The sequence below is a fragment of the Cyprinus carpio genome, chromosome A1 (assembly GCF_018340385.1).
Source record: "Cyprinus carpio isolate SPL01 chromosome A1, ASM1834038v1, whole genome shotgun sequence".
NCBI classification, from domain to species: domain Eukaryota; kingdom Metazoa; phylum Chordata; class Actinopteri; order Cypriniformes; family Cyprinidae; genus Cyprinus; species Cyprinus carpio.
Window position 1 is genome coordinate 25613388 of NC_056572.1, and position 14106 is coordinate 25627493.

Consider the following 14106-nt stretch of genomic DNA (forward strand, 5'->3'; position numbering starts at 1 on the left):
GTATTTTACATCATGCATGTACTTTTCATACATTTTTCTAAACATGACTATATTTCCAGGAATAGAATATCAGACTCAACATGCCCCACTATAGATCAGCTACCCTGCAGTCTGGCCATTAAAAACCCTTTTCAGTTGCTCAATATTATTACCATTGTGGCTCTACTTCTATCCTGCAAACCCTTTAATCATGTATGATAATCTCTCATGAATTCTGTGCTAAAAAGGGAACGTGACAAAACAGGAAGTCAAACATTGTTTGCTTTCCATTTTTTATTTTTCATTTTTTTCATGAAAAAAAAAAACAAAAAAAACATGAACATTTTTTTAAAAAGTCCTCAGAAAATAATTGCTATTGTGTTGCTACAAGTTGCACTTAAATTATAGCTTTCCAAGGGTAAATGAACAACTTAGTCTGAACTGTGAGCAACCCTTTCCTAGTTTAGGCAGGACAGGAGAATGCAGGTGAATCACCCATTTGAGATGACAGCAAGCAAAAGTACAAAACATCAGATGGAAAAAAAAACAGTGACTTTGTTTGGTACGAGCGAATAAAAACTTAGTGTGGTGTGTTAGAGGTCTACAAACATCCAGGCAGCAGAACCTTCAGAAAGGTTGAACGAGACATAAATGTTCAGACATAAAGTCACAAAGAAAGCATAGGTGAACGATCTGGATCAGTTTGCTGAAGTCTCTAGAATTCAGATTCATCCTGTGCTGCCACTACATTCTTTGATCAAGTTGTGGTGGATAAGAAGTATCAGGATGTGCCATGTCTATCATTTTCTTTCTCCTTGCTTAAACTCATCTGCGCCAACAAATCATCAGAACGTCAGTGGCCACACCTGGACCGAATCTCTGATCAAACCATCCCTTCCTCATTCACCAAATCCCACCTAGGTTAGATTCTGAAAGTTCAATTTGAAGCACATTAGCAACATCTTGTGAAGGAGTCACTTTGGATTAGGCTGAATGCCCAGAGAAGAAGAAAAAGCCACATGCTGAATGTGTCTGGATCGGTCGCATGGGTAATGGAAATAAAATCCTCCACTTCACTTGAAGACGGCGGTGAAAATATCCTCTCCTGTCAGCCTGTTTTTAACCTTCTACTAGAACAACGGCCATATTCTTCCATCCGTCTCTTTTCTTCAGCCTCATCCTCCCATTCAGGCCAGATGAGCCTGTATTGAGTGGGATGGAGCACTTGTGAGCTCGCTAAGCAGAGCTGTGCGGAGACTGTGTGTGTTTGCTTGTGTGTGTGTTTTTATGTGTGCATTTTATGATATTCTCTGAATGAGTTTGTCCTCGGTCAGACAGAATACAGTGCAGTAGGACAGGTCAGAGATGAAGTTATCGCAGCCACGTCGAGTCACGTTCCTACAGCCCCGCAGATCCAACAGAGCCAGAGCCGATAATCGCTTCATATAGGACAGACAAGCATCTGTCAACTTATTACAACCTACAGAGACAAAGAAAGATTAATCCACCAACTGTGAGTACCAGACTTAAGCGTTACATCACTTCCTTGCCAATGCAGTGAATGGGTGTTGTCAGAATAAAAAGTTCTATCAGCTGATAAAACACCACAATAATTCACAAGTAATCTACATGACTCCAGTCCATCTATTAACATGCTGTGTTAATAGTCAGAATTGGTCACTAAACTAAGATTTTGAGTTTGCAGCACCAGTTGTGATAAAAATGTGGGAATAACATATCATGGGTATTTTCAGAAGATAAAGGGTACCTGAAAGATTAAGCTGTCTGAGTGTGTTGCGAGTGTTGCAGCCAGTAGCAGTTAGCAGGTTGATGGACTGGTCTGTGAGTCCCTGGCAGTGGGACAAATCTAACCGGCGCAATGAAGGCATATGTCTAACGATCATCTTCAAGGTGGAGTCGCTCACATCCAAACCAGCCAAGCTCAGAGTGAGCAAACCTCTCAGCCGACTGCGACTTTCACTGCCTGTTTGACGAGAAAGTAGAGGTGAAAAAGAGTACATTTCTGTTCACACACTCCCATTAAATCATGATTATGAGTGCCTCACCTGGCTGCACAATGAGGTCTTTTATTTGTGAATCTTTGACACCCACAGTCCAGCTCAGGTCAAGTGTTCGCAAACCCGGACAGCTCTGTGAACTTAACGCTGACACACATAATGAGGAACAACCTGACATTATTAGATCTTTCAAACCTGTGAGGAGGAAAAAACAGAAAGAGAGAATATTTTAGTCTCAACTGTGACGCATGCTTTATTTTTAAGCAATTTCATGTAAACACCAAAGCATCAGACATTTTCAAAGTTTAAGACTGTTAGGATCTATAAAAGGCTGAGAACTGGTACTTGGGAGGTGATGAATGAGCCAGGCGATCTGTTTCTTTGATACTGGTGTCCAGGAGAGGTCAAGTGTCACAGGTTGTCGTTTTATGATGGCTGACAGAGCCTGAGGACTGAGTGCTCGACATCGACTCAGATCTATCTGTGTCCATAAGCGCTTATCACAACACCTACAGCAGGAGAGAACCAAAACAATTACTCTGAGAGAAGGGGGAAAAAATCATAAATTAACAATGATCATGACCTTTCACAATTATGAAACAAGATAACTAATTGTGTACTACTGTGAAAGTCAAGAAACTGTAAAAAAAAATAAAAAAATAATAATAATAATAATATTTCCATCATCCTTTCAGGAAGTTACCTACACAAATGTGTCTTTATATTCTTTATATTCCACAACATAGTGTTGTAAACAACAGATTACTGAAAAGGGATATTACAAGAAATAGAAGCACAGACTTTCTAATGAACAACTCTGTTTTTGTTCTGAAGGCATAGCTATATCCCAACATGCACTATATCAGGGGTGGCCAACGTCGTCCCTGAGAGCCACAGTCCTGTAGACTTCAGCTCCCACCCTAATCACACACCTGAACAAGCTAATCAAGGTCTAAGGGTTACTAAAAAACAGCAGGCAGTTGAGTTTTTAATCAAGGATGGAGCAAAACTCTGCAGGACTGTGGCTCTCCTGGACCGACGTTTTGTCCACTATATGGACAAAAGTATTACACTGAAGACAAGCTATCATGAGCTGCTTGAGTGTAAATGAACAGAGCCACGCTCCTCTCTGAAACCCACAGCACATATATTTATTTAATTACATCGCAGACTTTGAGACTTGATAATAGCACTAAGCCATATCGCAATTCTGGTTTTATTATGCTTAATCATTCATCTCTAATGTGAAAAGGCCTTTTGTTTGATAACAACAAACAAAAACATCCCAGCTTGTTAAAAAGGATCTGCTGAGGCTTTAACTGTAACTACTACACTTACCACTTGTACCAAGCCTTGCAGACTCTCATACACACAGCCAAATCCGTCCGACCCAAGTAACGGAACACTGACATCCAAATGTCCTTTTCACAGCCGCGCTCGTTTCCTACATCACAGAATGAGGGATGAGAGAGGAGGGAAGGAGGAGAAGAAGTGGCGATGGCTGGAGGAGGAGGTGGTGGAGAAACAGAGGAACGAGAAGACATAGAGGACGGTGACGCTGTGTCTCTCTCTCGACCGTCCTGGTTGGAGCTCCGCCTCATTTGGCGGCTGGACGTGTGGACGCTTTTGGATTGAGAGAGACCATTTCCGGCTGGTGTCGGGGTGCTGTTCCTGAGACGGGTCCTGGGTAGCGTTTTGCGCTGGTTGAAGCCAGGACCGCTAGGTGTTCGGGGAGACATAGCCGCCTCCAGTTTGGGTACAATGGAACCAGGGTCACGTTTGGCCTTTGGAGGACGCTGGAGGGTCACAGTCAGGTAGGAATCGCTCAGCAGGTCATCATTCAAGTCTGAGACTAGTAAGACTGGTGGGTCAGGATCAGAGTCTGATTGGTTCTCTCCATCCTCATCATCTTCATCTTCCTCTCCTCCATCATCTAAGTCTTCCATCTCATCATCCTCTCCTTCAAAGTCCTGTTCTTCACTGTCTTCCTCATCATCATCCTCGTCGTCATCATCATCATCATAGTCGTCACCTCTCCGCCTCCGTCTCCTTGAACGATGCTCCTTATCTGACCGGCCAAGATGTCTCTCTTCATCACTGTCATCCTCATCATCATCATCATCCTCATCATCATCATCGTCGTCGTCTTCATCATCGTCATCTGTTTCATAGCGCCGTCGCCTCATGTGGGATCCTCCTCTTAGCCTAACCCGACCCCCTCTCTCCCCTCTTGCTCCGAGTCCCCTCCTCATTTTCAGAGAACTTGTTGCCAAGCTGCCTCCCCCTCGACTCCCTCGATGCGAGGAGCCTCTCCAAACACCTCGCCTACCAGCTCCATAACCTCGGCGGGATGAAGAGACCCTGCCTCGGACTGATGACATCTTGCCACTATCGTCATCGCTGCCTGAATCATCATCGTGTTCCATCCCATGTCGCCGATAGATCTTAGCCACGCGAGGATCAAGAGATGAAGACTTGCGTTTCTGAGAGAGAAAATAAATGAGAAAATATGTAAATGAGAAAATAAGAAAAAAAGGCACACTAAAGCCACCTTTTCACAATCTTTAAAGAGGACATCAGATGTATTTTCCACAAATTGGTATGATTCTTTACGGTCTTCATGAAATGTCTGTAACATACTTTAGTTAAAATTCCTCAATGGTCGTGTAAAACAACAGCCTTTTCACCTGGTCAAAAACAGCTCTGCAGGTCTCTTTAAATGATAATGAGCTACTGCTCACCCCACCCCTCTCTTCCATGGGGTGTGTCGAAAAGACACTGAATTGCTGCCTTGGACTCCTTATATGGCTCGGACGTGGTCTTATTCAAATAGCTAGCTATCTACACAGAAGCTGGCTGCAAAGTGAAACTGAATGACAGTTTCAGACTCAGACAGCCAATAACAAACCGGCTGCGTGTTTTCTTTTCAGCTGTTTCTGAGCTGGCAGACACGCCAGAAACCTAATTAATGGGGGGGGACTAAACTATAAAAAGTGAAAATCTGTCCCCTTTAAACAAATGAAAGAACAAAAATAAATATTTCCAATTTAAAGAAATATGAGAGCCGAGTGAACCTCTGATTATATGCGTATGCAGAATTTTCGAATCCGATTTGAACATTTGCAGCTAGACCATATGCCCAACACTGCCCAAGAGGATGTTATATATTCTATATTCATTTTTTATTTTACTTCTTTATAGTTTATCTAGTATATTCTATTTATTATTATATAAAAAACTTAAACCTAATCAAAACACCTTCTAAATAATGGGCAGGTATAAAATACACAAATCAGATATTTCAGGCATATTTCATAATTACATAATTTTTTGCATTAATTAGCCCTAGAAAATCAACTTTGTTTTACCTTCAGAAGCATTGGTGGTTATTTAATTTTTGTGGACAGTCAAACATTCAATGTTCATTCATTTTGCCATGGTGAATCAAAAGACCTGATTCACCACCAATATGAAAAGTTCTGTGTGACCGCCACTGGTGGGTTGTCCAAAGACAGTGAAAAGGCGTCTAAACTGACCTGTTTCCAACAAAACTTTATAATAAAGAATCAAAAACTAAAAATCAACATCCAGAAACAGGGCCTAAAACCTTGCTAAACAACCAATAATGTTTTAATAATGTTAAAATATTTATCACAGCAAAAGTCTGCTGAGGAAATGTTTGTGACAGCAAGTGGATACAACTAATCACAACAAAATGATTGTAAATTTTGCCTTTTCATTACAAATTTAGAAAATCATTCAAGCACTGATAAACACAATCTTCAAAAAAAAAACACTTACATGCGTTTTACCACCTTCCAATTTTAGCTGCAAAACAGAATAACATACTGTGGTTAATATGAACGTCAAAAGAATGCACAGTGATGAACACATCAGGAATACCGAATGGAATCACACTAGCTGCAAACACAAAGCTGATTCTGGAACCCTCAGTCAGTCAAAGCAGTGGGGCACGATAATGATTAACAGGGCAGGGTGGGCCAAAAAGAGAGCGAGCAAAGACAGGCGTGGAAAAAAGATTTATTGCAAGAAGTAGAGAGCGTAGAGAAGGAATACATCATAAAGGCAGAATAGAGGAGCTGTGCATGCGGCAGCAGTGGTGTGAGGAAGGCGGAGCCTCTCACCCGCTTCCTGAGCCGCTGCTCAGGGGCTGCGGCCCGTTTCTGGAGCGACCCGTGAGAGAGAGAAGAGGGAGGCCGCCCGACCCCGTGCCATGCCCTGCCCTCGCCCCCGAGCCCCCCTGACCCATCTTGTGCCGTGATGTCATCACCGCTGCCTGACGACTGGCACACAGGAAAATAAGCGTTACTGTTACACACGCAGATCGGAGTGTGTACATCACAGTAAGCTCTTGGCAAGGATTTTTACTATGTGGTGTGAATGAGTGTGTATGAATGCAGGCCTGCAAAAGCTAGTAGCATTAGAACAAACACGCAAAGCTTCCTTCATTTCAAAGGCTTGAATGTGTGTTCAAACAAGAGGGGGAGAAACCCTCTTAAAATTGTGGGCGTGTGGGTCAACGTGCTTGAAAAAATGTGTTTTACCTCAGAATCTGTCTCTTTGCCCACAACACATTTAGGACACTCCCAGCAGCTCGGTAGGTCTTTGTTTACCACTCCCTCACCAGATGTCTATACAGACAGAAGACATAAGATTATTATTACAGTAAAACTGTTTACTGTACAGGAGAAAACACAATAGATCGGCACTGTACTCACATCAATAAGAACAAATAAAGCTCCCCATCTCACAAAGCATAGCAAATGACAATGAAATGAGCAATGACATAAAAATTAATAAATTCATTAAAAATATTAAGTCTTTTTTTTTTTTTTTTTTTTTTAAGTTTACTAAAATATATAAATTTCCATTCAAAAGTTGTTTTTAAAAAGATATTAAAACTTTTATTCAGCAAGGATGCATTCAATTGTGCATAATGTTATAAAAACTTCTATTTCAAATAAATGGTCTTTTGAACTTTCCATTTATCAAAGTTTCAAAGTTTCCCACAAAGAAATATGAAGCAACATTGAAAATAGTAAGAAATGTTTCAAGCACTAAATAAGCATATTAGAATGATTTCTGAAGGATCATATGACACTAAAGACTGTAGAAATATCTGTTTCATCTGTCATGACAGAAATAAAATTACATTTGAAAATATTTTAGTATCCAGGATGTACTCTCTCTCTCTTTAAGACTGTTGGAAGTGTTGTTCTTCAGTAGAAATTTGGCTATTAAACTCTCATGGTAAAGTCTCTACAAAAACTCAGGTAGGTCTGTATCTGAAATGCTTATACATCCTAAGGATTCTTGCTATAATAATGCATTTCTCTATTGAGAACATGAATACGATTTTTACTTCCAGAAGCCATTTGTTGCGCTCTATTGAGCTGAAAATGGTTTTCTGATGTCCACACACTGCAAAGCCTCTAGTCACAATGCTCACAAGATGAATGAATCTGAATAAAGCATTTTGAGAAGCCTACTGAATTGCTATCTGTACTAATAATGCTTGTACCTTCAAACAGCTAGGATGTGTAATCTGAGCACAGTTGGAGCACTCCATGAGCTCTTCATCAGTGTCCTGGTTGCCTTCTCCACAGATCTCACATACAGCAGAGAGCGGCAGACCAGGCTATTGAGTAAACACAGAAAGACAGTGATATTTATCAATATAAGCAAGCAAAAGAAAGGCTACATTAAATATAAAATGCACAATGTGAAGACACTCACAGCGAGACACTGGCGCAGGACACAGGTCTGTTTGAGTTTGCCAGGGCCACCAAATTTCTTCATGTCTCTGCAAAAGTTGCAGTCTCCACATTCCGTGCGCTGACAGGCCTCGCACCGTTTACAGCGCACGCGGCGGCGGCGCAGCACCGACATATTAGAGGCTGGTTTCACTGGTCGTGGAACAATGGGTGTGGCTGCCAGCTTGGGACGAATAACAGGTGGAGGGGGAGGAGGGGGCTGGTACCAGGAGGGTTGGGAAAGGGACAAAGAGAAATCAGAGGTAAGTGCTACAGTATGATAGGTTTAGGAGAGAATATTCAGATAGTAGTAAAAAAAAAAGAAAGCGAGAAAAAGCTAATTTTAGGGTTTTGTTTTATCCATCATTAAGCTTCATGTTTAATTCACATATTTAGACAGTCACAATTAACAGTGCAGCAAAGAAAATGTTCCAGTCATATTTTGCTCTCACTACAATCGTAAAGGAGGACAAAAAAGGGATGACCAACATATTCTGGTTGCACTGTTAATTTAATGTATGCTGTAACAAAATAACTGTCCTGACAAACTGATTTTCATAACTATGTTAAAAAAAAAAAAAAATTCCAAGGGGTGATACCACGATGCTATAAATACCTCTTCTGAATAAAATTCATTATTCCACTATATGGCATGAAATTACAAATACTGATCACAAAAATTACAAATTACAAAAACTGGATGCTTTTTCTGGAAAGCCGATTACGAACAACCTATTTAAAGAAACTAATTCCGTGATCTTACCCTCTTTGGCCATCTGACAATGGGTTTTCCAGTGTAAGAGAGTTCAGGGATGTCATCAGCATGTTCTTTCAATAATGCCTAAAAGACAGAGAAAACAAACACTTTCATTATATCTCAAAATGACTGAACAAATTCTTAAGCAACAACACCTAATATTAACCACCAACATCCTGCATCTCAAGTCACATTTTCCAAAAAACAGAAGTGTAAACCACAATGGGCATGAGTTCTGACCCGTATGTCATGTAGAAGGGCAGCAGCATTGTGTATTCCTGAAGGCACGCACTTCCTGTGTGACGGCAGCGACTCCAACTCCTCCACCAGGTGCCACAGCCCCTGCAGCTCAAAAGGAGGCAAGTGAAGCTTCACCCCTGGTGCATTAGGTGGAGATGGAGCATCGTTGTTATCTCTTTCCTCTTCAGCATGGCCATTTATCACCTCACAACCTAAGCCTTCCCGCCTCAAGCCTGTGTATTGGATTTGGAAAACAAGAAACAGACTTAAACTTATCTGTGCTCAATACAATCAAATCTGTTAGGAAGTGAATGTGTTAATGTACTGACCAATTCCCAGAGAGTATTTCTGAAACTCAGGGATGAGGTAGGAGGTGTTGGTCATGCTGTACAGATAACGCTCCAACACATACCAGCACATCTCATGAAAGAATGGATACCGGAACTTAGCTGGCACCTGAGGAGCAACCAGAGACTATGGTTTTTATGATTTTTTTTTATCCACACTTATTATTTTCATGAAAATGATACACCTTTGCCTATCAAATTCCCAATAATTATGTGAAAAAGAAGTCATTGTCATTACTGTAAAGCAGTAAAAAAAATAATCCAGACCAGATTTTATTTTATCTTTATTTTTATATGAAAAACAATCAGTACAAAAATACTGTTAATTAATGTTAATTAATGATACATCTTTTCCACTGAGGAGAAGTGTGCTTAATTTGCAAAATGATTCTGTCCAAATGTTGTGGTAAAAAAAAGAAAAAAAAAAAAAAGTGATTTCTTACTACTTTGTTTATCTCTCTGTTGAAATATGACCCAGTAATGTTCTTGCAGGTTTTGTGAGATTTATTTACAATAAGTAAGCCCATAAATGTTCACGTAAGTGGTGGTTGCAGTAAAATGCTGGACTCACCCGTGTCCTGTCCTCAATGTTGGAGATGTACAGTTGCATGGGGATGTTAAAACTATGTAAAAAGTTCCCACCAAACACAAGTGTGTCTACTGGAGTGTACACCGCATGGACCCAACCTAACAAAAATGAATAAATAAAAGTTATATTTAGGTATTACTCACAGCAAACATATAATTTAAGAAAGCTCAAACTAATCATTCAAAACTAAAACCATGAAAACACATGGTAATCTAAGAAATTCTAAATAAATATACACAATATAACATTTCTCATGTAAACAAATGTGTGCCTGCATGTGCTTACCTGATGGAATAATGAACGTGTAGCCCTGTTTGAGCTCAATCCTCTGGCAATCAGTGGCCTTGTCCCCAAGGAAGATGTCGCCTTGTTTCCCTGACAACACCCAGTTCTCATAAAGCTCCAGGTTTTGTGGCGTGGGCGGGATTAACCAAAACACCTGTAGCAGACACATCCAAATCGAGCTCATCTAGGCCAGAACCATTTCTAGGTATTTTGACAGCAAACTAATTGTCAGATACAAAATAAAACCGTTCATATGACATTATCAATGAGCTCTTGTGTCCATGCTAAATTAAAATTACTTAATTTTATTCAACAAGAATGCATAAAATTGATCAAAAGTGAAAAAGACTTTGAAATCTTAGCTGCAAACCGAAAAGCCACGATATACCACCCACGATACGTACTGTGGTTCTCTCATGGCGTTCCCCACCCCCTGCGGAGACACTTCAAATGTGTATGGGTATGATAGTTTTAAATAGCTTGAATCAGTTTGAAAAGGAAGGTCCCATTAAGGGCAACATGTGCAGAACTAATCTGTCATACAGGCTACATAAAATTATAATGAAAACACGACTGTAAAATAATATGCCATGTTTCAGCACGTTGTTAGGAAAGAATGCATCCACAGAGTTATATCTTCATGACAAGTGGAGACAAGTTCGCTTGTGAAGCCACTCACAGCATTTTTGTGGAACTGTAAGTTGCAATATTTTGTTTATATATATTGTGTATAGATTATTTATCTCATACAAGATGCATTTGGTTGAGTTAGTTACACTGCAGTAAAGAGCTTCATTGCAGGCCTACTATGGTGATCATCTCTTCAAGGCACAGCGCGAGCAGCACACACACAACAATGCAGAATATTAAAGGGATACTCCACCCCAAAATGAAAATTGTCAGTAATCACATACCCCCGTGGCATTCCAAACCTGTAAAAACTTCATTCATCTTTGAAACACAATTAAAGATATTTTGGATGAAAACCGGGAGGCTTGTGACCATCCCATTGCCTGCCAAGTAAATTACACTGTCAAGGTCCAAAAAAGTATTAAAGACATAGTCGGAACAGTCCATCTGTTGAAGCGACGAGAATACTTTTTGTACGCGAGGAAAACAAAAATACAACTTTATTCAACAATTCGTCTCCTCTGTGGCACTACGGTGATGCGGAGAGACATAGAGGAGACAAATTGTTCAATAAAGTCATTATTTTTGTTTTCTTTGCATACAAAAAGTATCCTCGTCGCTTCATAAAATTCAGATTGAACCACTGATGGCAGATGGACCATTCTAACAATGTTTTCCATACTTTTCTGGACCTTGACAGTGTAATTTACTTGGCAGTCTATGGGACAGTCACAAGCCTCCAGGTTTTCACCCGAAATATCTTAAATTGTGTTCCAAAGACAAACAAAGATTTTACAGGTTTGGAACGACATGGAAGTAAGTGATTAATGACAAAATGTTCATTTTGGGGGTGGAATATCCCTTAAACTATGACTGGGACTGTTGTATACATAACATTATAATGAAAATACTACTATAATAAAATGCTGAATTTTTAGAGTTTCGTTGCCGTGTTTTGCTGCGGGATTGTGGGAGCGCTGTGCATAATTCTACTCATGCCACAAGGTTTTGCAACTATAAAGCGGTAAATTCCCACAAACATTTATGCACTACTGTAAGCAAGTTGAATCCTAACAGATTATCAGAGCAGATAAGTCATCCGCGTCTTTTCCCACTCTCTCAAAATGCACAAATGGCCTCACATCTATAATATCCACGTTGAGTTTGCTCTGCAAGCGAAGTGCATGCTGCAATACAAGACAAGCCCGCATTTCAGACAGTTGTCGGAATTGTGACTTGCACGTCATATTATGTCACACCAATTTAAACAAACTATTTTAATCCATAAAGTACTCGCGCACAATCTGAGAGACGCTCTTCAATGCGCTCTCAGCCAAAGTGCCCACAGCCGCCTCTCAAACAGCTTGCGACTCTCAAGTGTCAGACTGAGTTCACATATTTGATTAAAATCATTTCCTTATTGTCCAGCTATTCCTTTTTATTTATCCATGGTACATGCATTTTTATATGTAGCCTAAATATAATGTTGTCCAGTGACTAGTTTGCATTATTTAGGCATTATTATTTTTTTTTTTAATTTGGTAACACTTTACAAAGCAACCATTTTTAAATAATTATTGTTATTATTATTAAAAGTGAATCTAGTGTTCTTTAGCATTGCTGGTGCCATGCCATAAACCCTACCCCCACAGCAAAACGAACCGTGGCTCCAAACAGTGATATGAACCGAACCACTGCATTGGTATATCGTTACACCCCTAGTCTATATACACAGTGTTCTCTGACCTTGCAGCCCCGCTGTATGTGGTACCACACAGATGTGCCTCCGAAGTCTATGTGGAAATCTGTGTAACAGCCCTGCACGCTCATTAGGCAGTACCTGGAAACAGAACACAGGCAAATTTGAAACAGGGGAAAATGACTGTTTTGTTGAAGAATAACAAAAATGAACAAAGAGAGCTGTGTGAGAAAGGGGACATGAAGTTAATGCAGCAGGCTTATTTCCTTGTGAACAGACCCTTTTTGTTTTAAAGCATTCATTAATATAGACTGTGTTGAAGGATCTAATATATGCTCACTTCTGCACTTTGGGGTATTGCATGTCAGTGATAGAGTTTGTGGCATCTCTTTGTCTTTCCTTTAAGTGTCTTGGCCACATGTTGTCCACCCAGTCAATCATGTCCACCTGTGACAACATGGATAAATATTCTGACTATCACAGACTGGTCTAAATATATGTATTTTTTGGCTTGTCTTAAGTGTTAAGGTACCTACCGTAGTAGGTCTTTTGACAAAGCTCTCTAGCTTAGTGTGGCTAAATTCAAGGCTGATAACATTATAAAGCTTTTCTCTCTGAGAGGGAGGAGTCGCATAATAGCTCTTCCATTGCGTCATTGACATCTCCGTCCCCTTCTGAGTAGCCACATCCATCACGTCAATCATACGCCGACTTCCTGTAAAGAGTGATGAGCAGGAAGGAGATGCTGAAGTACCACTGATGCTAGTCAACATGAAATTCATCAGCATACCCGACCACCAAAAACACTTACCTACTAACGACTTCACATCATTTACACTGAAGTCTGGATCTGGCATTCTAAAAAGGAAATATTGCAAATTTAGATTAAATTCCAATGTAAACTTTATAAACATTCTGAAATGTGAAAAGAAAAAAACAAAGGAGGAAATATAGGAACTGTAAAAGGCATAGAGGGAAAATGACATTTAAAAAAAACAATAAAAAAACAAAAAGGGGCATATCTCTTACTTAATGCCAAGTCCTTCAGGTCTCTCAAAGATGATGGGGTCCCGAAGCCCACATCTCTGAATGTACTCATATGTGAGGTCTAAAAAAAAAAACAACAGGCAGCATTAAATTACACACTCCATGAAGATCTTTGAAGAGTTTCATAAAGAGCAGCATCTCTTTTTCACCTTTGCCCTCCATTCGTTTGATTCTGTCTGAGCTGAAGCGATTGTTGTGGAGCTTCTCCTCCAGATCGAAAGTCCTCTTTCCATCAATCTCGTCATCGGAAAGGCCATCGTCTTGGTAACGCCGTCGCGTGCCAGACCGCTATAAGACGAGAGAGGGAGAGAATTAGATAATGAAAAATCCATGCCAGAGCAACACTATTTCTCTGCATACACTCCTCCTTGTCTTCTGAATGCTGAAAAAATGTTGTAAAACTACCACTGTTTCAACTTGTTGGGCTATTTGAGATCACACCTACACTAAGCTGAGAGATGCACTAGGCCACAGTCTCACACATAGATACAGTGAATACAGAAAATAATCACCCCCCTTTAAAATAATAACATTTTGTTGCTTTGCAGCCTGAAATGAAGATGGATACAGTTTTTGTTTTATCCAGCTATAACACCAACATATCATAAAAAAAAAAAAAAAACAGAACAGAATCACTCAGTTGGGAAAAGAATCAGCCCTCCCAAAAATGACTTGAAAACTCAATCAGGTGTAGTTAATCACAAAGGCATTTGACTAGCTCAGCATGAAAAGAGCTTTTAC

At 40.1% G+C, this 14106-nt stretch overlaps 1 protein-coding gene across 9 annotated transcripts in view; it reads right to left on the reverse strand.

Moving 5' to 3' along the window:
• Nucleotides 1-320: 320 nt before the first annotated feature.
• LOC109097580 (lysine-specific demethylase 2A-like) overlaps nt 321-14106 on the reverse strand; it is a 20828-nt gene continuing 7042 nt past the window's right edge. For 5 of the 9 annotated variants that reach the window (XM_042759337.1, XM_042759347.1, XM_042759325.1 and 2 more), the window contains exons 2-22: nt 13515-13653; nt 13348-13426; nt 13130-13176; nt 12855-13033; nt 12659-12765; nt 12366-12459; nt 9990-10143; nt 9687-9802; nt 9098-9242; nt 8769-9001; nt 8535-8612; nt 7755-8006; nt 7540-7656; nt 6563-6649; nt 6143-6301; nt 5799-5825; nt 3336-4480; nt 2343-2506; nt 2046-2192; nt 1748-1963; nt 321-1459 (exon numbers count right to left, since the gene is read on the reverse strand). In XM_042759337.1, coding sequence (XP_042615271.1) covers nt 1278-1459; nt 1748-1963; nt 2046-2192; nt 2343-2506; nt 3336-4480; nt 5799-5825; nt 6143-6301; nt 6563-6649; nt 7540-7656; nt 7755-8006; nt 8535-8612; nt 8769-9001; nt 9098-9242; nt 9687-9802; nt 9990-10143; nt 12366-12459; nt 12659-12765; nt 12855-13033; nt 13130-13176; nt 13348-13426; nt 13515-13653 — 3867 coding nt within the window. In that variant the 3' untranslated portion in view covers nt 321-1277. The remainder of the gene's footprint in view (nt 1460-1747; nt 1964-2045; nt 2193-2342; nt 2507-3335; nt 4481-5798; nt 5826-6142; nt 6302-6562; nt 6650-7539; nt 7657-7754; nt 8007-8534; nt 8613-8768; nt 9002-9097; nt 9243-9686; nt 9803-9989; nt 10144-12365; nt 12460-12658; nt 12766-12854; nt 13034-13129; nt 13177-13347; nt 13427-13514; nt 13654-14106) is intronic. The other 4 variants (XM_042759361.1, XM_042759333.1, XM_042759367.1 and 1 more) reach the window with 3 other exon arrangements.